The sequence below is a fragment of the Felis catus genome, chromosome A2 (assembly GCF_018350175.1).
Source record: "Felis catus isolate Fca126 chromosome A2, F.catus_Fca126_mat1.0, whole genome shotgun sequence".
NCBI lineage: Eukaryota > Metazoa > Chordata > Mammalia > Carnivora > Felidae > Felis > Felis catus.
Window position 1 is genome coordinate 35,265,898 of NC_058369.1, and position 24,119 is coordinate 35,290,016.

The following is a 24,119-nucleotide window of genomic DNA, read 5'->3' on the forward strand; positions in this document are numbered from 1 at the left end:
ATTTTCAGCCAATTGATAGGTAGCCCCAGTGACTACAGAAAAAAAGAAATTGGACTTCAGTGCTACAGAAGGCATATAGTTGAGATAGAAAGTACCATGACAATTGTCCTTTTATCCATGCCTCCATTTTCATTAACCAATTGAAATGAAATAAGAAAAAAACATCAGGGTTGGGAAATCACAACCAAAATGTGTTATCTCAAGAAATGCGATTTAAATGGTATACATCTAAGCCACTTTAATTTGCATTGGATTGAAACTTGGCATGTTTCTTAGTCCAGATGTAATTTATTTAAATTCCTTTAGTTGTTTTTCAATTTAGAAATATGCATAGACATAAAATCTTGCCTGTCTCAAATTTTTTTCCTGCGCATTTGTGAATTAAAATTAGCCAAATTATTAAGTGGACTGTTCTTAAACTGAAGTATGATGGCTTTTATTTCTAATGCTAAGAAGTAAGCAGTGTAGTAATCAGGGGAGTGAGGGATTCTTTCATGGTTCTTTATGTCAGGATACAGGAAACAGCCCCTTCAATGGGTTTCCCAGGAAACTTAATAACTAACACAAAGTATAGGTGAGTTTTTTTTTTTTTAAGACTTTTATAATCATTTGGTGAAACAGGGAAGAGTCACACTCCATAGGATATAGTTTTCCACCAAGAAATCCCCTTTGGACATTTCTGTTCTAAGGCCTCTTCCTGAGCCTCTAATATATTTCTGTCTCTGCCTCTCTACCTCCCACCATTTTTTTTTTCTCCCTCCTGGTTTTCTCCTTGTCATATCCTCTATCACTCATCCCTCTGCCCACTGCTTCTTATTATACAGGGCAATTCGCTGAATATTCTTGGCTATTTAACCATTCTGAGTGTTTTAGCTTTTACCCCCAGTTATTTTCATCGGTCTTTTCCTCTGAATTAAAGTGGATTTCTCCATGGGGCAGATAAATAGGCTAATGAATAGACTTTCTCTTCTTTACATAAACAAATGTGAATATACATAGATACTATGTTTGAAATGTAGATCTTTAGGACTTTGGCCTGAATCATGGTTTGAACACCCAGCTACATAGGTATCTTGAATTAATAAAACTGGATGGGCTAAAAAAAATGCTGCTGTAGTCCTTGGCCATTTGTAAATACTGTGCCTGCATAACAAAATGGCTGAGTAGGACACAGCCATGGGCCACATGAGCAATCAGTCTATAACTCCTGGTTTCTAAGAATCCTAAGGGATTCCAGCAGCAACAATCAGTGCTTTGGGTTTACCGCTGCTCTGATTAAAAATAATAATAAAAAAAACTTAAAATCTCCAATGGATTTCTATTGCAAGGAGCCCTGAAAAGGCAGGAACTTGGTTTAATGTGTGTACTGCTGTCTCCACAGAGCTTAGGGCAGTGTATGCACCATAAAAATTCAATTAATACATGAATAATGTAAGTTAAAGTCCTCATCAGTCAGAGTAGACTAGGTTATGCTGCAGTAACAAATAGCCCTCAAATCTCACTTGCTTAAAGAACAAAACATTTCTTATTCACTGTGTATATCCATTTTGGGTTGGTGGGAAAAGGGGAGGGCCTGTGCTCTGTGATCGCTCAAGAATCCAGGCTGAGAGTGTGGCTAGTCCCTGTTCATCAAGCAAAGCAGATGCTGCTTCAACAAATAAATGCTTCAGCCTCAAAAAGACACCATCAATTCTGCAGATACTTCATTGGCCAGAACTTTATGGCCCACTCAACCATAAAGGAGTTCGGATACTCAGACAGTCCTTCTATGGCCAGACGGTAGAAAGACCCAACTTCTTTGAAAGGTGTGAGAATAGTTTTGCTATCACAAAAAAGTTGGGATAATGGACTAAATTGCCTTAAATGCCAATATTTGTTGATGACTATAGTATTAGGACAAATGGTCATTGGCTGCAATACAATGGACTACAAGGTATTTGGGAGAAAAAACTGGAACTACGTTGATATTCTTGTTCCATCATATACATGTATTGAAAGTCACTTAAGCTTGAAAGAGCAAGTCTTTCTTCCAGTCTTTTTTGAAAAATTAACAATGCTTATCTGAGTGCCTTGAACATAATCCATTACTATGTCTTTGAAGCTTATTAAACTGAACTAATTTGTAGATAACTATGTTTAGCTTTTATTTAATCCCTAGAAAGGAAGAACATAATGGTTACTTTTTCAAAATGGTAGCCTTTATTAGTAAATGTGAACCTCCTTTTAATTTGAATGCATTAGCATAGCAAAAACAAAACCAAAAACAAAAATCATAAAGACTACCTTACACACATCTATATTTCAAAAGCCTGGAATGTGCTCAATATATACTTCTTGAATGAATGAATAATACTTTTTTTGAGACCATCTTAAAGGTAAGGAAATAAGGAAATGTAATGGTTAATTTTGGGGTGTTGTTTTAACCATGAAATATTTTATGAGATGGGTTCTTGAGCCAGATCACTGGAGTTTGATACCTGCTCTAAGGCTTACTAGCTATATTACCCTGAGCAAGTTTTTAAGTCTCCCTGTTCTCCCTCAGGTTACTTATCTTTGAAATGGAGATAAGAATGATAATACTTATCCTATGGAGTTAGTAAAAAAGGATTAAGTTATACCTTATAAACAACATCATATAGAGTAATGCTACTCATAGCAAAAGTTTAATGCACATTAGCTGCTGCACTGTCATTATTATTTTTTCTTGAGATTGCACTATTGGTGTAAAATTTCTGTAGGTGTCACCAACACAACAATCATGAACCACTGAAATGAAACACACACTACTAACTAGAACTTTGGTGTTGTTACATATGTAATGTGCAATGGGAAAGACCAGTGGGGAAGAGCTCCGTGTCTGCAGGGCCTCTCACTCTTTCACTCTGTAAGATGAAAAAAGGGGATGGCTTCCAAAATAGCATGGTGGCAGCATTGGCCCTTCTTTATGACACCTGCACAAGGCAAGAGTATTCTGCGGTATTTCCAAAGGTTTGTGAACAAGGAAAATTATGGGAACCACTTTGATTTTCAAAAAAAGATGAAAGACTAAACAGTACTGATGAAATTTTGGGGTGATGGTGGGTGGTCTGGGCCAACGGCCAAGACAGAATTCTTGAAGACGTCTTTGGTACAAAAAGGTGATTTTATTAAAGCACAGGGACAGGACCCGTGGGCAGAAAGAGCTGCTCTGGGGTTGTGGCGGGTAAATGATTATATACCCTCAGGTTGGGAGTTAGGGATAGAGTTAAGTCTCTAAGGTATTTTGGAAGCAAGGTTTCAAGGACCTTGGGCTAGCTGTTGCTAGGGAAACACCATTTATTACTGTTGAATACAACCTCAGTCATGAGACCCTTCAGATGTATTTCGGGGGGCCATAAGCTTGGAGTATGATTGCCATCACATATCTCGGGGTAGTTGAGACAAAGGAAGTAGACTTACAGGATCCCGAAGGTTGGGATAATGTTAAACTAAGATTCCCTTTTGCCCCAAGCAAAGTGTCCTCATCAAGGCAGCTGAGCTCCTAGAGGGAGGTCACTCTCCTGGTGTCAAGGACTTGTCAATGGGCTATAGGCAGTAAAAGAATTCAGTTTTTCATTTGCTGTAGTTTCCCACATTACCATGGGAAACACTTAAACCCCCTTCCTCTGTTCTTGGGTAGCCAGGAGTGTCTGAGGAATATCACACATGTTCCCCTGGGAAGTGGGGGTGCCAGCCTGTTTTTGCCTTCAGCTTGTCCCATGCTCCCTCATCAGTATGGCCTGTAACAGTGGCGACCACATTGGTTTTGTTCTCTGCCTTGTCCAAGTGTCTAACACATAGTAGGTGCTTTATAAGCAATTCATGAAATAACTGAATGAGTATTTCTGAGAATCAGTGCTCATGCAGTCTGTAAGTGAAAACTAGGTCAACTTGCGTGCACCGTTGATGTTCAGGTACAATCACACTATGTTTCCAAAGAAGAGAGTGTCCAAAGCATAGTACTAGAAACAAAATATCCAATTTCTGAGTGTTTTCTCTCCCCACACCAGCATGTTATTAGAGGGAGAGGGAAATTTTTAAAAAAATGCCTTGCGCATATTTATTTGTCATAACCCAGTCTTTGATGCTGAAAATGACATGTTTCTATTTATTAAACATGTTCAAAAACCTCAGAAGGTTTCTATCGGGCTTATGCATATATTGTATTCCAAGTATACCATATTCCCAGATTTAGCTGCCAAACCAATTGACAGACTTAAATTTGTATAAGCCTAACAATATTTTTGGTTAACGTACTGGTTCAAAGAACGTGAAGAGGTACGAAATGGCTCGCAGTTCACTTTCGCATTTATTGTTACAAGTCTAACCCCCATTAACACTATCAATATTAGCAGAATGCTTTTTCTTTTGTTTCTCCTTCCCTCTTCACTCTTTTGGCAAATGAAAGGCATCAGTAATAGCTCTACATAACATAACATACCAGGCAATACAGTGTTAAAGTGCTGCTTGAGTTGTTGAAGAGTTAGTGGGCAGGCATTACAATTCACTGTAGCTGTAATAGAGGGTAATGTCACTTTAAGACATGTGATACTTTACAGAGGAGGGATGTATCGAAACAGACTACCAGACTACTGCTACTTACAGCACCGTATAGCAGCCCTGCTCCTGCATTTTGCTGCCTTACTCTGCCCTGAATGCACAGGACCGGGGATGGTCCGTCATTAACTGTAAACTGACTCTCATCAGGAAACTGCACATTATTCCACCATCCCTTCAAAGGTCTCATCAGGCAGAGGTGACGCCAGGAGATGATTTAAAGGTGAAAATGACAAGGTTTCCACCCCTCAAACCCTGGCTCCTTTTCTGACAATACAGTCTGAATGCACCCGATGTCTTCTTTACTGTGGAAATAGCATCGGAAGAAAAAACATATTTTTTAATCCTGATAAAGAAGATTATTGGGACGCTCTTTTTTTTTTTTTAAAAAAAATCTCCAATTGTGCACAGATGGATTTTAGAAAGTGTTAGAGCTTTCCAATGAACACTAATAGAGTACTCTGCTCTTGGCTGGATTTTTCAGGTAAGAAGCCTCTTTAAGGATTTAAGATTCAGAAAACAGATTTGTAACCTGTTCAGTCATATCTAGAGAACTATGTAAGGCTGGATGCATTATTTTGGTGGAAGACACTTATTAACATGGAGACAAGCTCTTGGTGAGAGTAAGCCATGAGAGTGATAATGCACGAGCCTTGGAAGTGATGCTAAGAATGAGAGAAAGTTAAATTAAAAAAGGAAAAAGAAGGAAAATACTGCAAATGTGAAGTCACAGTAATCTTTTTAAGTGCTAAAATATATGTGGGTGAATAAATGAGCAAGAGAAAGCACAGTCATTGAAAACCTGTTAAGTTTTGATTGTGGTAGGCTTTTTGAAAGTTGAGATGAATTCCTAGTGCATTTTAACTGAAATTCACAAGTAGTCAATGCATGCCACAGTCACCTCTATTTTGTCTTTCTACAATTTGCAGGGTATTTGAAAAAGGCCCCCAAACGCATTCATTTCAAGGTTCACAAAAGGGGTGTTGCTATTTATCTCTGCTGAAGAGAATGCATCTATGTTATATTGATAGTTCTGAAGACAATGAAGCTAAATCTGTTGTCTACAAAAGTAAACAGTGGGCAGTGAAAGTAATTATAAAGTGAATGGTCCATCTGAATCACAGAGTGAGGCATGAAAGGCACCATGCTGTTGCAAATAATGTTTTCCTACTTTGCACTTAATTATGGTTGTCACCATTTGTCTATTATAGTCCTAAACCCTTCTTAAAGACTGCATCTCTCTCCTAAAGCCCATAAATTATCTTCTATTTTGTCTGTATATACATATGTGTGTGTGTGTGTGTGTATCTATATATCTATATCTTTCTGCTTTCTGAACATCACAGTTTTTGAAAGAGTGCCAATTTCCATGAATAAAAAAACCACACTGGGAGGTCACTAGCAGATTTTAAATGTATAGTTGAAATACTTGTAGTGTGTAATTTGACAGTAGAAAATGTTAAAAAGGAACAATCTGGGTTCCGGAGCTCTAAGAGAAAAGCATACACTTAACTGGATTCTTGTAGAGAAAATGCTTCCATATCACTGGCTGAGTAAGGACGATGCTTCAAGTTTGATTAATTTGGCAATATGAAATGCAGCATAAGGTGTTGTTTGAGAAATTGGACAATATGTAGCACAGTTGAGTCTCTGTAGCTCCTAAGATCCTTATAGGTGCAGATAAGACTGTCAAAGTTTCAGCGCCTGAGAAAAGGTACATGTTCATCCATAAATACATACACCACCTGTATATGCATATTCATCAACACTATACAACACATGCCACAATGGGATCTTAGAAGGCAAAGCAATATTGTAAATTATGGCTCGCTCTAGGATAGAAGCATAGATGTTGCATCTGAAACTCATTTTGGCTGAAGACAATTCCTTCTGATTCTAAGTCCAGCCCGAAAGACCGGTTCTATCAGGAGATTACAACATGCCTCTGAGAAATGATTACTTAGTTTAGAAGACAGCAGAATGATTAAAAATTCATGACTGTAGAATTAAAAAAAAAAAAAAAGAATCCACTCTTTCCTTTCAGGCTTATGTCAGACTTACAATGAAGTTAGAAGGAACAGGAGTCTGCAGCTTTTCACTGCCTGGAATAACTATAGTTTAAAGATCATTGCGCAAAACAGGATGTATAGTCAGGATACTATGTTGCAAACTGCCTAACCCAAAGGCAAAAACTTGAATTTATTTCTGTGTTTTGGCAAGCCTTGGAGTTGGGTTTTGCAGAATTTCAAAAAGAATTCACGATCTCTTGGAGAGAGCTTTCCGTCAGTCCCACTTCATGGCATGACCTCTGCTGGGTTATTAATTCCAGCCAGCAAAGTAGCAAAGGGGACATGACGTCTGAGACCCTCCCCCCCCCCCTCCTTCTTTCATCATTGGGACTGACTGAGCTGGGGGCTTGAAGCTGGAGGTAATCCTTGCTGTCTCATGTTGTCTTTAGAGAATGGCAATGGTCTCTGCAATGTCCTGGGTCCTGTATTTGTGGATAAGTGCTTGTGCAGTGCTCCTGTGCCATGGAACCCTTCAGCACACCTTCCAGCAGCACCACCTGCACAGACCAGGTAAGTCGGAAGCTGGCTCCAATGCAGCCTCCAGTCTCGCTGCTGTCACCTTAACAGATGGTGGAATGTAAGTGACAGAAAGTGCTATGATGTGGGCAGCTTGCCTCTGAATTCCAAGACATATTGTTGGCTGGATGCTTGGGGGGGATCCTAAAATGCCTCAGAGGTATTTCTATTAATTTCTCAGGAAAAAAACAAAGCAAAACAAAAAAAGGTCTTCGCTGAGATCTCCCTGCCCTCTTCCTCACGCCTTAAAAAGTAGAAGTCATTGTTTTTTGGGGGTACTTTGGCCAAGAGCAAAATATTCTGCACAAGGTGGGATAACTTGCAAGACCTGAGGATTTTTTAGAGGCAAAACATGATCTTTGCTACCAATAAAATAATGTGTATATATTCCTGGGATAGCCTATCTAAGAGTAGATACTCTAATGTCGGTGTCTATGCAGCTCAGAATTTTGGGGGGATGTATGTGCCAAAATTAACTTTGGAAGTAGTTTGTCAATGAGAAAGAAATTTAAAAATAACTTACTATTTCTTGTCTGGTTTAATTTGTCTCCTTTCCTTTCTCCCTTCACTTTCTGTTCTTCCAGTTTGTTCGGCGGCTTTTTTTTTTTTTTTTTTCTTTCTCTTTCTCTCTCTTTCTTGACACTTTCAGGAACACGTTGCCTGTAGCCTGATTTTCCCCCCTATGTTGAATTTTGATTTCCGGACGCATTTTTCTTTCTTTGCTTTTCTGTTTAAAGTACATTTCTCATCCTTCCATGGCCTCACTCTTCAGTCTGGATTTTTTTTTTTTTTTTCCTTCTTTGCCTTTCTCGTTACTGTCCCCCAGCTCGATTGTCCTTACCCTCCCTGGTTGTCTGAAAAGATTTCTTTCCACATTCTGTTTAATTTCAGCCTTTGCGTTGGTTTACTCCCCCCTCCACCTGCGCCTGTCCCCCCCCCCCCACTCCTCCCCCCACCCTCATCCCCAAGTCCGGGCTCGGGGGGACTAGTTGCGCGGCGAGCTCCAGATCCTCAGTTCTGAAACGCTCCCAGCCCTCCAGCCCCTCTCCAAATTCTTCCTGGCCTCCTCCCAAACGTTCGGCTCGTTCCAGCTGCGCGGTCCAGCGTCCACGCCTTAGCCTTTCCCTGGCTCCGCAAGCGGCCTGGGCACCAATCCTGGGCTCCTGGGCACAGTCGTCCAGCAACATCTCCCGGGGCGCCGCTTGCTGCCTCCCCCGGCCGATTCCGGGCTGCTGGCAGGAAGGAGCGCGCGAGGGTGCAGCCCTGGGTCCTCCCGCGCGCCCGCACCGGGCTGCAGGGGAGCGCGCGAGCCGCAGGAGCCGGGCCACCGTGGGAGGAGGGGGAGGGGGAGGGGAAGGGGGCGGGGGCGGGGGCGGGGGGAGGGGCTGGGGGCGGCCTGAACCCCGGGCTGCGTCTGGGCCCCAGCCACCCTCACTCCCCACGCCCCGGGTCCGCGAGGGAAGGCGAGCGGGCGCTGGTGCCCCTGCAGGCGGGCATAGAAACCGCTCTGCCGCCCCTGCCGCGCGCTCGCGTTTCTGCCTCGTGGGTCCTGAACCCGGAGCGGGGACCGCCACACCCCCAGGCTTCCGCGCCGAGGTGGAGGAAGAACAAACGTAGGTTTTGGAATCTTCAGGTTAGTCAGTTAATCGCCAGTCTGTTGTGGCGAAAATGCCTTTGACTTGTTACAGCCTTACAAATAACGCGGGAAATCTTCATGCATTGTAATACTGAACAATAAGACTTCCTAACAGACGTAACTGTTGTGAGTGTTTCAGGCACAGTGTCACGTTGTCTTAGTCCCCATGCAAGTAGGTTCTGCACCCCACCGCCCCAAACGTAGCGCTGCCTCCCCCCACCCCCCATCCTGTTGCCCAGGAGACCGAAGTTCTGAGGGATCTGGCGACTAGTGGAGAAGGCACAGCCAATAACTGCCAGTGGAAGTCAGGACGGTCTGATGTCACCTCCCTGCCCTGTTTCCGAGGGAGGGGGTAATGCCTCCCAGGGCACAGAATGGCCATGCCAGGTAGCCTCTTTGAGGAGGTCTGAACGGTTTTCCATAATTTGTGAAAACTTCCAAGCTATGTTAATCCCTGGACTCCTTTAAATTGCAAACCCATTCTGAAAGGTGGCCCCCGGCAGAGGCGGTCCCTGGTGTCCTTGGTTGGTGTGGAGCTCGGGCCGGTCCTCCTCTCCGTGAGGTAACATCAGGTGGCATGACCTTGGGAGAGTCACTTTTCTTCTCTGAGCCCTGTTTCCCATTTAGGGATATTACGGGGGGCGTAAATAAAATCGTCTTTGCAGAAGTGCTTTGCAAACCTGTGAAGCTCTTCATAAATATCAGCGATTACTGACGTGTCCCCTTAATGGACTGCAAAGGTACTTGTCAGAAACGCTGAAATGAGTCAAGTTTTGCTGTGCACACAGCTAATAATCCACCTGGGACAAAAATCTCGTTTTACTCTTGTGAATGTTTTTTGTTTGTTTGTTTTTTTAGCTCTTTGATACCTGGCTAGAATGTATCACCAATTGCCATGTGTCTGTTACACTCAGTTTGTATAGTTGTGAAATACAGTACGCTTTGCAATGTGCGCTTTCACTTAGACTATCTCTATTAATCAGTTAATACATGAGGTTTTTTTGGTCAGGGGTTATGGCCATGCTACTTGTAAGTAAATCCTTAGGGGGCTTGTTATCAAAATATTATAATCTTAAACTGAGAAACATTAAGTTCTGACTAAAATGAAACTCAGTGTTTGTTTTCTCCACTGTCGACTGATAGAAATTGCTTATCATCATCAATGCGTGGTTGATCCGTGTGTCAAATACCCTAAGAAATTTTAGTGCCCAAACCAATTTCAACTGAAGTGCTTACACATTTGAGATCCATTTCAGATTCATTGATGAAATTAAGAAACTATATCTACTCCTTTCTCGATGCAGAAAGATTAAAATGATATCAGAGTGAAAGTCCAATTGTTCTACGTAATAGGTTTATTCAACTTTCTTGGGTTTTCAACAATAGCTGTGAAGATTAAAGCGATAGATCTTGGACATAGCAATATTCTAGATTCTTTCAGTCAGAAATACAATCTCCTTTAATACAATCTGTTTTGATTTTAAGAGTAAATATATGCTTTTTGTGATGAGAGTTGTGATGTTTCCCTTTGTGGGCCTTAAATCTTCAGGGACACTAATGAAATGCGTATGAAAACAAGAGAGAAATCAGGACCGGTTATCTGTGACAATCCACCCCTAAATGAGCAAATAAATAAATAAATAGCTGGATAAATGAGCAAAAAGGAAAAACATAATCTCATTTTCTCCAATCAGTTAAAACAAGTGACATGATGAGAAAAAATGAGACACCAGGCAGACCCTGAGCTTTGCCACATTTGCCTAAGCTTGAAAAATCGCCTCTTTCATAAAGCAGGAGCAGGCGGACACAGCGTGCATACCAAGTATCCGGGAAATGTGAAAAATGACAAATCTTTCCCTCAGAGCCCTGAGTGGGGGAGAGGGAAGGCTTTACAGCTGCCTCCTCACCTGCTTAGGAGCGGCTGGTCCCCCTCTTGCCAGCCTCTTACCGGCAGCCCCTTCGCCATCCCTTACACAGGAAGATTGATGGTCTTCCCATCCTAAGTAGCCAATTTCAGTCTCTCAAGAAATAATCCACTACACTGACAGATGAGTGGAATTTGACGCGACGTTCCCCTTGTCAGACTGTGCCGCACCTGGATGGCACCAGCCGGCCAGGGTCCTGTAGGGGAAATGGTTGGAGATTTGGGCCAATTTCTGCTGTCAAAACATGAAATCGGGACAATGTTTTTGCGAGCCCGTGAATTTGAGATCTGTCTTCTCAGTACAGTGGGTTAGGACACAAACAGAATCAGAGTAGGTTAACTGGAAAACGGGCTGGTTTTAATAGATTTCCCTGTAGACCCAAAGTACTTCCTCTTTTCCGTATTTCTGGTATTAGGAACACACCATTTATTTTCACTTCCTCACTGGTTAAGGAGGATTAAAATAGTCAATCAAATGCAAGTGAATTTTAAAAGTACACAAATGTGTGAAATGAGCTGTACGTTAACAGATTTGTAATGTCAATATTTTAATATTTGGTCAAACCAAGTTTTTATTTTGGTAACGATGTCGGAAATTGCCATGATAACTTGAAGAATACCTGTGCCCTTATACACACACACACACACACACACACACACACACACACGCAGACACACGCACACACACACATAATTTTATAAAGGAAGACTAAACAACGAAAACCCAAAAGTGGTGTTCTCTTGTTTCAGGTAATTAAAAAAGACCGCTTCAACTCTTTGTGATCGTTAGTTATTGTGTAACAGGTGAAAAAGGACGAATGGTTCGCTGGACGTAACTATCTAAATTTAGAATTAGTTTTTCTCCCTTATGGATATATGAATTATGACAGTAAGTTTAATGGTGACTTAATTTCGAGTGTGTGGGTATGTGTGTGGGGGGTTGTTCTTGAAACTTAATGAAATATGGATCATTTCAAAATACTTTAGTAAGAAAAGATCCTTGGGATTCTTTAGTAATTTAAAATTATAAAGATAAATTACCTGAGACAAGAAGTTTTAAGTGCCTAATGAATCATTTATTCTTGAGTCGCTGCTATTGTATTGACAGGTGTATATGGAAATGATATATGGAAAGATTACACTTAATAGAATTGTCTATGGAACTCATACTTGGCCTGATTTAAAACTGTATTAAGCAAAACTGTGTATTTAGAGGTATTCGTTTATGACTTAATGATTACATAGGGAATATCACCATCCATTTAAAAGTGTGGTGTTTTTGGTTAAAATATTAAAAAGCTTTCTCGTATATCTTATACTTGTTTTTACCTTACTATTCAATAGTACTGTACTGAAAGTTGCTTAAGGAATATGCATTAGAATACCCTGGCACATTACAATAAAGCATTGTTTTACAATTATAATATAAAAGAAATTGTCAGAACAACATTGGTTGCGTGTTGGCTTTTTAAGAATTTGTACCACTACTGGATTGCTAAGTGTAGCGAATTGACCTGAGGATTAGAGCAGACAGGTTGTTATTTGGTGTAAGCTCGTGCTAGTGATAATCCATTGATCATCTGATTGATGATATTGACCTTGTCTCAGAGTCAGCTATGGACATTTGATAAGACTTCAAATTATCCAAACCAAGTAGAGATGCAAATAAATATTTCCTGTCAATCTCATGAATTTATAGGAGAATTATTACAGTGCTATATGAATATTGTTATTTATGTGAGCTCGAGTCTATGGCCTCAATTCATAGTTAAGGAAAATAAATATTATACCACACTGGAAACAAGTATTTAGGAGTGGCCCAAAGGAACATTAGAGTTCAGTTGTCAATTTCTTTTTTTTTTTTTAATTTTTTTTTTCAACGTTTATTTTTTGGGACAGAGAGAGACAGAGCATGAATGGGGGAGGGGCAGAGAGAGAGGGAGGCACAGAATCGGAAACAGGCTCCAGGCTCCGAGCCATCAGCCCAGAGCCTGACGCGGGGCTCGAACTCACGGACCGCGAGATCGTGACCTGGCTGAAGTCGGACGCTTAACCGACTGCGCCACCCAGGCGCCCCCAGTTGTCAATTTCTTAAAGTTCATTTGAGATGACAACTTGAACTTTTTGAAAAACTGTTCCAGTTTTAAGCTGTGTGAAAATCTCAAAGTTTGATTGTATACCTTGGTATACCATTTTTTTGAAAACAATTCGGCAGTGTGTCCCAAAGTGTAAAATGTGCAGATCCTACATAATTCCATTTTGGTATGCTTATCCTAAGAAAACGATTGGACAGGTTTAGAAAAGTAAATGTTAGGATTTTGTTAATTTAACGGCAAATAGTTGGAGGAGAGTTTTATCTCCGTCAAAAGGAGTTTGGTAGGGCGCCTGGGTGGCTCAGTCGTTAAGCATCTGACTTCGGCTCAGGTCATGATCTCATACTCCGTGAGTTCGAGCCCCGCGTCGGGCTCTGGGCTGATGGCTCAGAGCCTGGGGCCTGCTTCCGATTCTGTGTCTCCCTCTCTCTCTGACCCTCCCCCATTCATGCTCTGTCTCAAAAATAAATAAACATAAAAAAAAATAAAAAAAAAAAGGAGTTTGGTAAAGTAAGTCATTGTACACCTGAACAGTGGGATTCAATGTAGCCACTGCAAAGGGTGAGATGGATTTATATGCACTGTTAAGGAAAAATGCCCATGATGTACTGCTGAGTGAAAAAAACAAGGAACGAAATATACAGTTTCAAAACAATTTTGGAAAAAATATTAGTGCAGGCATAAAATAATGTCAGAAAGTATGTAAACATTCCCTATATAGTGTTAGTGAAACCTGGTGTTAGGCTAGAATGACTTAGACTTTTTATTTCCTATACTTACGTGTTTTATGGATTTGTTTTTAATATGGGTATACATTACTTTTTTAAAAGAAACTTAAAATATTAGCTGTAGAGAGCTTTATGGTAAAATTAGAAATGTATTGGGGCACCTAGGTGGCTCAGTTGGTTGAGCATCCTACCTCAGCTCAGGTCACAATCTCATGGGTCACGGGTTCGAGCCCTGCGTGGGGCTCTGTGCTGACGGCTCAGAGCCAGGAGCCTGCTTCAGATTCTGTATCTCCCTCTCTCTCTGCCCCTCCCCTGCTCTGTCTCTCTCTCTCAAAAATAAATAAACATTTTTTTTTATTAAAAAAAAAAGAAATGTATCACACTGATCCTAGTTTAAGGAGAAAGAAAAACAAAATTGTCATGAGGCCCTTTTCCTTTTTAGAGCCTTAATCCAATAAAATGTCTAGGCCAGCATTTTCCAGTTCACAAAATGCTGTACCCTCACGATGCTCCTTGGAAAAAAGCTGTTAAGTGTTGGGGCAGTACTGACTGTCTGGTATGTTCTCCTCTCGGAGATTTGCAGTGCATGTGATGTGTATACAAGTTCTGGAAAGATTTGCAGATAGGAAACTTGATTGTGTTGAACTAAAAATTTCCAAACACTTTTATTTTACTCAGGCAATGTCTCAAGTATCTATTCTTATCACATGCATTGAGAAGCGTGACCCGACATAATTCTAGAAACCTGTGCTATTCATCTTCTTATCTCTCACTTTTAGTAAGGAATTTCACATATAATAGGTGCTCAGAAAATAGTTGTTACGTTATTAAGTGAAGAAGGAATGAGTGTTCTGGTAAAATCTGAACCTCTCCCTCATTTGTTACTACCTGTGTGTGAGTGTGTATGTATGTATGGATGTATATGTGTGCATGTTTGCAATTCAGAGATACCTCAAATGGAGAGTGATGTAAATATTAAATTGTCAGTATAGCATATGCGTGCGTGTGTGTGTGTGTGTGTGTATTTTTTACAATATCTTTGTGTAGCTTTTTACTCTATTTAATATTTGACAGCACTTCCATTAATCACAATAATGCAAAGACTATGCTTAGGGATGTAGTACAAAATTAAATCCCTAAGGTTTTCAGTCACAGCATGGGTTTTTTTTCCTATAGATTTAGAAAATATTGTTAAGTGTGGTCTTCAGGGACTGAAGAGAAACTTCACTTAGCAAATAAGGGAAGGCCTTCTGCTCTCAAATTGTTTGATAGCAAGAGAAAAATTCACTTCATCTTTGTAGCAGGGAGAAAATAACAACAGACAGCAATTTTTCCTTTCTTTGGGGTAGAAAGAAAATGAATTATTTTGTTAACAATTTGTGCAAACTAATTGGATTTTTCTAAAGATAATGTCTTCAAATACTTAGGGGACCATGCTGGCGCCCTATTTCTTTCTCCTTCCCCCATCTTTATATAATAAAGGTTCAGAGAAAGAAAAGACAGATGATATAATCACAGCAATTTTCTCTCAGAAGATGGATGGATATGCTGAGTGATGTGGCTGTTCATTAAGCAGATCCTTCCTCCATGCAGGGAAGGAGTCAAACCAAATCTCACCCAGAGTCCAGAAGGGAGGAAGAGCCCCATCCTCAGCCAAGGTCATTGTTCTGCTCTTGCCATCACCTGTATTTACCTTTACTGTGTCCTGACTAGACCTACTCTTTTAGGCATGCTTCTGTTTTACCCAAGAATAAATGCAAGCTGAGTCTGTATACACCCAAAGGCGTGTGTGTGTGTGTGTGTGTGTGTGTGTGTGTGTGTGTGTTTCCCCCCGAATGTAGATGAAGAATGGATGGACTGAGTCATAGGCTCTGAAGTGACTACAGTATGTCAGCCCCCAGGTTTAGATGAGCTACCACACAGTAGGAGGCAAAAGCACTTCAGTGCTCTTGAAATTGGTAATATATCTTAGATTAGGGTCAGCAGGCTGGCAGATCATACTTCTCACTGAATAAATGTTGTGTAAATATTCAATAAGTAATTTTTTATCAACTAGGCAAGAACTTTACATCCTTTAAGAATGTGTATACTGGCAGGAAAGCACCACATTAAGCCTTTTTTATATGGAATGGTGATGAGAAAGGAGCTACAGAGTAGGGGTAGGATACTGGAGCATTGAGATCTCCCATCAGTTGTCGATTGCAGGCCTCCAGTAAGAGGGTGGATGGAAACAATGATTTTCGTATTTTGTATAGATGTCCCAAAGAGGCCATCGGTGCGTCCTGCAAACATAAAGTATATTCTTGTCCATCATAGATGGACAAGGCAAATACCTTCCTAGACCAGTTAACAAAAATGATTGGATCCGCCTAGGGGCCAGACATTACAAAATGGTGACAACCGTAGCAGCTCAAGAGCACGTGTGCATCTAGAGGGCCCATTGCATCCTTAGCTATGCCCCAAATGGGCTCAGTGTGACCAGATCATCCGAAAGATCAAGGCACGCTGGGAACTTAGAATCTTATGTATAATTTCCTTATCTTTTAAATGTCAGGTGGGCCAGACAGAACTTGACTCATGGCTATATCCCACCTGTAGGCTGTTAGCGTCTGACCTCAGACAAGATTATCTCCAGCTCCAACGTTTTTTGATTTCTAATGAATTTCTCAAATCCTTTTATGCAAGAAGGGTAGAGAAAGGTGAAGGCAGTGGGGCTAAAAGGGGAATTTCTATGCACATCTCTCTTGGCTTGCTTTAAAATCATGCCTGCAGTTTTGGCCTCTCCTGACTTATCCCCAACATGCCTAAAGCATTGAGTCTCTGGGCATTTTGTATACAGCTACTAACTGGTATCCCTGGGAGTCTGATAAACAAAGAGCATTTATATAATGAAGTCAATGGCCTGAAAAGAGGTCTCCTTTGAATCTTAGCTAAAAATAAATTAATTTTCCTTTGGATTAAAGTTTGGCAGAAGGAATAAACTACAAATGTAATGAAACAGAGGTTAGCATCAGGCAGAGTACTATTGCCTATATAAAATGCTGAATTTTAATACTTTATTAAAGTTTTCAAAATGTAGTCTGCAGTCCACTAGTAGGTTATAAATTTATCTTGAAACTCAACATTGTTTTGGGGTTTTTTGGTTTGTTTGTTTTTGTGTTTTGCTGTTCTTCTGCTTTTAAGATCTCATGTGCATTCATTTTGTATATGAATAGTCTACTTATTAGTATACCAACTGAATTATCCTTCTATTAGAATGACATGTAACTAAGGTTTACTGAGCTCTCTTAATTCAGTATTCTATTAAGAAAACTGGCTGCCAGCTCTTGGAAACATTGCAAAGTGCCTGCATGCAAATAATTAGAATTCATGCAATTTGGGGAGGGATCATTTGTTACCAGTGTAACTTGAGTGTTGTTTGAGTTGTTAGTGATTTTCAATTGCTGTGGTCTTTGCTTTTTAATTATAAATTAGCGTTGGTTTAGTTTCATCATTATCAATTAAATTTGCTGTGGCCTGTTTCATTAACCGTATAGTCTGTAATGATGCATATTTGCATGTTTTGGATTTTAGACTTACCAAAGAGTAGACTTGAAGACATTCTTGAATTGTGGTTCAGAAATGAATAACGTATATCCATATTTGAAAACACGTAAATGTAATCACTCTCAAACTATTTCTATGGTGACACTTATGTAGTGGCATTGTTTAATACTGCCTGTTAACTTCTATAACAACAATTCTCAAGATAAGTAACATTTTCGGTTTGTTTTTATAACCACAGGACATCATGTTATAACAAATGAGCATGTTAGTAGGCTCATCTTATTTTATAAAAATAATTAGTGATTCCTAAGTGTATCTTTCCAAATATTTATTAACTGAGTATTTTCCCACTGGGAAATGGAAACAGGTTGGAATTGGATATTTCATGTTTTTGGTGTACTGTGGGCAGGAAAGTCTGAACACAAATATTTAATGAAGAAGTTGTAACTAGAGAAGCCCTATGTATAACTCTGAATTAAGAAATATGTGGCATGGCAAAAAATAAAAATAAAACTTTTTTTTTCTGAAATAAAATGTTAAGTTATAAGACAAGGAGAAGGTGCTGTGGAAGCTTCTCAGATGAGGTCTTATTAGGTGAATTGTTTTTGTAGCTTCTTATGTGTTTTTATCTGATGAAAATGCAAGATGCCATGTATCAGACATGTGCTTGAGAAACTAGGTCACTGGGTGAATATTTGTAGGGCAACATTTTTGACAGCTACTCCCAGGATTGTTTAGAAGTAACAGCAGATTTATGGCATACAAGCTGCCAATCTCCAGCCCTCCATCTATCACAGGCCCAGGTCATCAATCACAGTGATTATTCCCACAGAGCCAGGATGTGATTTCAGAATCTTTCTCAATCTCTTCGCCAAACACCGCCTATCCATTGATGGTCAGTGGTGCGCAAGTTGGGAGTCTTTGTCGATCTCTGTTGTGGGTTAATTGACCGACCATCTCAAGAATCTGTTTCCTATCCAAAAAAAGTACATGCCGTGAAACATTTCATTAAAAAATAAGAACGATGAGCCAAATGGAAATTAAATCAAAATCTAAAGAGCTGCACGTGTCTCGTAGCTGCTGTTTAAGATAGTGCAGCATTAGACAATTCTCTCGAATAGTGAGAGTTACAAAACTCTATTTTCATTTCCTCTGGAAGTTTTTCATTCCTTTCTCCATTCTTCTGTATCTCTAGGTCTAAGATGCTGAGTGGTTTATGATATGAGCTCTAACCAAACAGCATGCCGTATGATCAAAAAGCATGAAGCCAATTCTGAGCAGACTGGATTTGGGAAGCTCTTGCAGAGGGGGGATTTTGTGTTGGGCTTTGAATGTTGGAAAGGAAGTCAGCTAACAAGAGAGGATCGAGGGCAGCCTGTTCAACTAGAAGGAACAGAACAAGTAAACCTGAAGCAGGTAGTGGGGATGTGGTGGGCTAGGGACTTGGATGGATATTGGCCTTAAACTGGTTGGAGAAACTTTGGATTATTCCAGTTAAAGGGAAAGCAAGATTTACTTTTTCTTCGTCACCATTTTATATTCTGAGGGCTGCCTTATCAATGTACACTGATGACCGCAGTTGGAGAGCTAGGTAAGATGGAAGGAAAGAGTCCCAGTATCTACAATTAAGGTCTCTATGGAAAGCAAATCAGTTAACTACGAAAAACCCAGGGACTGCACTCTGGACAGATCCTCTGAGTCCCCATCGTGAGGCCTTTCGCACCTTTGAATTGTTGTTACCTTTGTGTAAGGAAGGCAAAATATGTTACTACGGTTGACTTGAAAAGTCTGGTTGTTATATTAGAGAAAACTGCATATCTCTAAACCAAAACCTGAGGATAAATAATTTTTGATTTTTAACAGACAACCGATTTAATATTCATTATCAACAAATGTTTGCTGACTGCTTACTAGGTACAGAGCACTATGCTTCCACAGTAACGGTAGTGATGCCGTTTTATTGTCACTGGTTTAACTGTACTTTCCCCACTAGATTGTCAGTTCTGTGAGGGTAGGGAGCCCCCCACCCCCGCCCTGGTCTGGCAATGCCTGACACTGCGTCTGCTATATGGCGAGAGCCAAATAAATAACTGCCGAATGAGTGGATGAATGGATGAATGATGCTAGGAATTTGATGTCTCATTGAATCCTCACAATAAACTTGGGAGGTAGATCATCTTTGCATTGAGCCAATGAAAAATACAAACCGAGTTAACTGATTTATTCAAAGCCATGTAGCTTGGGAGGGCAAATTGAGAATGTTTCCAGCCTCTGAATAACAGCTCAGTTTACTGAGTGTTTGCTGTGGGGAGGTCCTGATACGGGCTGATTCTTAGAATATGACATTTGAACTCTGCCCCAACCCTATGTGGTTGGTGCTGTTACCTCCGTTGTACAAAACACTGCAGAATTGTGCATTATAGTTATAAAGCTGAGAGGAAAACTTAGGTTTGGCACTGACTCGCACTCCGGTAGTCTTTCCATCACAGCCAAGTACTGCTATAGCCCTTAGGAATATCAGGAAGTTAGTCCTGGTTAATTTAAATTACAAAACAAATTTCTGTGTTAAGAGCATTAGGGTAGCTGTGTCACTTAATAATTTTGAGTCTTGTGGCTGAGTAATGCTTTAGTCTCAATTTTGCTGTGCAATACCCCTGGCTGAAACCGTGTTCTCTTACTGGGTTAACAGCACCTCATTTTCAAATATTTTTTACAGTCTCCTAGTATTTTGTTTTGTTTTTGTTTTTAGATTTTGGAGACCCTTTTTGCGCTCCATGTAGCAAAGCAACAACATAGGATAAATCTACATTTATTAGACTCGGTCTTAGTGTAGATTTTCTGTTTCACTTCAAATGAAGTTGTAAATCATTCACACTGGAAAAGAATTCTCCCTAATGGCAGTTTAACTTTTTGATAAGATTTTTTTTTTTGATATTCATCATATTGAGACTTTATAAATTATCTAGAATATTGTAAAGTGGGCTGACCTTTCTGGTAAGTGGTTTGATCATTTGTAGTAGTGTCTTTTTGCTAAAGTATGAAATTTGCTGTCTTTCACATTAAACTTGCTAGATGCATAGCCCAGTAACATGCTAGGTAGAAATTGCTTATATAATCGAATCTGAAGCCTCCCTTTTAAATTCCTCTCATCATCAAAATAAATCTTTGTTCCAAAAATATTCCTGTGGCTAGTGATGGCAGATTCCCGATACAAAACCCACTCTTCCTATGGTTATACCATTGAAGGCATTGCTAACCAACCCAGATTCAACCTCTGAATCCTTCCAGGTACAATGCTTCAATCACTGAGTTGTTAAAGGAGATACTGATGATTTCAAAAACAACCACAACCTGGGCACCCAGGTGGCTCAGTCAGTTAAGTGTCTGACTCCTGATTTGGCTCAGGTGGCTCCATTGGGCTCCGTGCTGACAGCGTGCAGCCTGGTTGGGATTCTCTGTCTTCCTCTTCCTCTACCCACCCCTCCCCCCTCGGCACACACGCGCTCTCTTGTGCACTCCTGTACACGCACTGATGATCTCTCAGAAAAATAAACATTAGAAAAAAACACAACCGCCCCAAAACAATCATCACTTAGCATATATTATGTCACATTCTGTGCAAAGTGCCTTATATGGATTTATCTGTTTAATTTTAAGATGAAACATATTGTCCATTAATGGTCTAGGCTGTCTTTATATGTAATTTAACTCACCTCTCAAGGTGGGCCATGTTATTCATTTACAAATAATGATTGAAATAATTTAAATAGTCAAGGGAATATATAGCACTTGGAAAGGTTCCCACAACAGGGTAAGTCCCCCTTTAAGGCAAGTATAGCATCTCCATACATCTTTGAAAATTGGGTAGAAAGTTGACACGCCTGCAGGTGTTTTCCCCCACCTCCCCCTCTTTGTTACCCGTCACTCTTGGCACAAGGAACCTATAGAGAGAGGAGCAGTTTGGTGTACAAGGTGAACCAGGGTTTTGCATTCCACCTCTATTATTATTATACTATTAGCTCTAAATATGGGCACATGAGTGTAGCTCTCCTTGCCGCATCCATAAAATGGGGATCCCTGTTTACAAAATCCCCACTTTGCAGGTTTGCATGAAGAATAGAGTGATGTCTATTCTATACGTCCCATACGGTAGGTATCCAGCATACCGTATCTCATTGTATTGTCATCTAAGTATATGAATGTCAATGCGAAGATGGCCGAGAAGAGCTTGATACTAACACATACCTCCCTAACAGTTTATTGTACGAAAAAGGATGCCCATAGAAATTTTGCAGCTTGAATTTACTTTCATTTTATGATCACACCTGAGTCTTTTGTTAATAAAATCTATATAATTAGCACAGTTTAAAGATAGCGATTTTATAGACAATCTCTATGTAATGGGTTGGCATGGGTGCTAAGTCAGTATGAACAGGTCAGTACTTAATAGCATCCTTCCTTCCAATGGCATTTCTGTATGTAGTTACTGATGAAGGTGCTTTAATCCATAAGTTTTGGTAGAGTCTGCGTGATGCCAAATAATAGTGAACTTTGGTTAATTAACTTAAACATCTGGCCAATAACTCATTAGTGGGAAATAGTCTAGAAGTCAGCATTGGTGCTTTGTGATTCTCAGAATGCATTATATCCTTATTATAACTCTATTAAAAGAGCCACTAATCAACTGAAATCTGATACTATTTATCTGTGTTTCCTCCAGTGTTTTTTTCTTTCCACTATTTGACTTCTTACAATAACCCATCCCTTCTTTTTCATAGACCCCATCAACCAAAGGAAGGAACCCAGGCATATACTGATAAACACATGAGTACCTAAGTGGTCATAGGTTTCATTACATTTATGTGTACTCATACACGTACGTCATATTTTCTATCCTGAATACAAAATTATATCTTTGTGTGTTAAGGATTGCCTGAGCATCATTGTATCTCTTATTTTGAGAATTAGCAAAACAAACCAAAAAAAACCAAAAAGAAGTGCCATGGTTAGTGTCTTATGTTTTAAGATGCTAGGGAACCCGAGTTAGCGTGAGTGGGTAGCCTATAAGGTTAGAGACATGGATTAAAGATAATATAAGAGGATGATAAATTTGCAATTAGTGTTTCAGAGTCTCTTAAGAACTATACCCACCAGGCGAGAGCTCTCAACTGAAGAGGTCAAAGCCTTACAAAAGGCTTGCTCAGTTATTTGATAAAACTTTATTATCTCCTTTTTACTGTCCTCATTAACATACTTCAAAACTGCTGTTAAGTATTTCTGGCAAGCAGAGCATTGAAGTAATTTTACAGCAGTGTAAAGGATTTATTAATTTTAATCTTTTCAGGAGTCTATTTATATTCAATTGTGACATTAATAGGTTGCCAAAACAAACTAGAGTTAATTGTATTTAATTAAATTGTTGAAAACAAGTAAGGGTAGTTTATTATTATTGTAAGCAGAAGGCTCTATTGATGTGCTTGTTTGTGTGAATAAGATCTTGTGGAAAGTTCTTTCTTCTGGGCACGGTATTATTCGGCAACAGAAAACAGCATAAAAATGCTAATTAAAGAGAGTTGTCATTATAATAGAACATTTGGAAGGGAAGCTTCACATAGTATTTGGTATCTTAAATCCATTGTTAGGTAAGAATACTGGCGTTCTGGCCAAGGCAGACATCGCTTTTTACTATGTCCCCTGAGGGGCTCCAAGACCATCTTTCCACCTCCCCTTCCTTCCTTGGAGGAGTTGTTTGGTGGTGAGAAGAGTCTAAGATCTGGGTCAAGGCTTCCGTGAAAAAAAGGGGCTTCGGATGAGACCTGAAGAAATAAGAAGTGTACCAACAGTTAGGGATGGGGTTTGGGTAGCAAAGAATTCGAGGCAAAGATAACAGCATTGTGAAGGCAGATGCATAATCCGGGGAAGATCGTGCTATCAGGGAAATGGGACTCCTTTGTCATGGATTAATGCATGCAAATACTTTGAAGGCAGCAAGAGACCCAGTGGAAACTTACTTTGGAAGAAAAAATAATAATAATTTAGCCTTAAAAAATTAACTTCTTCATTGTGTCTGATGTATAGATTCATTAAATAGATTTTCATTTAGTAGTTACTACGTGCCTGACACTGTGCCAAGAATTCTATTTTATTTCATTAATCTTACACTTAACACTGTGAGATAACTATTCTTGTTGTCTTTTTCCACCAAGGAGGGAAATAAAGTTGAGAGAGTTTAAATGACTTGCCCGAAGGGCACTGGTAATAAGGGTGAAGCCAGGATTTGAACTGAGGTAATTCTGATTCCAGATCCCACCCTCCTAATGACTATACTACTTGAAATTCTTTGCTTCTGCCACTGTTGTTTTCATTGTGATGGACAGTATCTGGAGGAAATCGATGTACCTCACAATAGGCCAGGTGATACTGTGGTAACCAGTCAGCTCCAAATCTCAATTGCACGAAGCAATTTTGCATTTGAGCAAAGTTTATGTCTCACTCATGCTGCTGTTCCCTGAGGTTGGCTAGAAGCTGTGCTCCATGTTATCTTCAATCCCCAATTAAGAGAAGCATCTAGTTGAAATAGTACTGTTATCATGGCGGAAGAAAAAAGAGAGAGAGTTTTGGAGGTTAAGATCTACAAATAAAGAGTCCAGCCTGAAAGTGGTGCAGGTCACTTCGGCTCACAAGTCATTGGCCAGTCCTGGTACTGTGACTCATCCTGATGGTTAGGGGCTCCGAGGTGCATCCCTACCACGTGCCCAGAAAGTCAAGAGTGGGCAATGTTGGGTGTATGTAGAGCGTTCATGCCAACCATAAAATGCCTTAGTGGTTAGGAGATGATATTTTCTTTGTTGTGCTACTCTTCCACTCTCACAAAGCCAACCCTACACATCTTAGCTTCTTTCACTATTTGGAGAAGGCTCCAGAAACTTCAGTCCTGCAGTCTATAAGCAAGAGGATAATTCAGTGAGGGAGTCAAAAAAAAAAAAAAGTCAAATCAAAATACAATGTGACACCAAGCATCTAGTTTTGTTT

At 40.0% G+C, this 24,119-nt stretch overlaps 1 protein-coding gene across 5 annotated transcripts in view; it reads left to right on the forward strand.

Annotated features, from left to right (window-relative positions):
• Positions 1-24,119, forward strand: part of TAFA1 (TAFA chemokine like family member 1) — a 666,172-nt gene that overhangs the window by 143,731 nt on the left and 498,322 nt on the right. The window contains exons 1-2 of one of the 5 annotated variants that reach the window (XM_045051846.1): positions 4,236-5,059; positions 7,034-7,154. In XM_045051846.1, coding sequence (XP_044907781.1) covers positions 7,037-7,154 — 118 coding nt within the window. In that variant the 5' untranslated portion in view covers positions 4,236-5,059; positions 7,034-7,036. Of the gene's footprint in view, positions 5,060-6,672; positions 7,155-24,119 lie in introns of those variants that run through there. The other 4 variants (XM_045051845.1, XM_045051843.1, XM_019824172.3 and 1 more) reach the window with 4 other exon arrangements.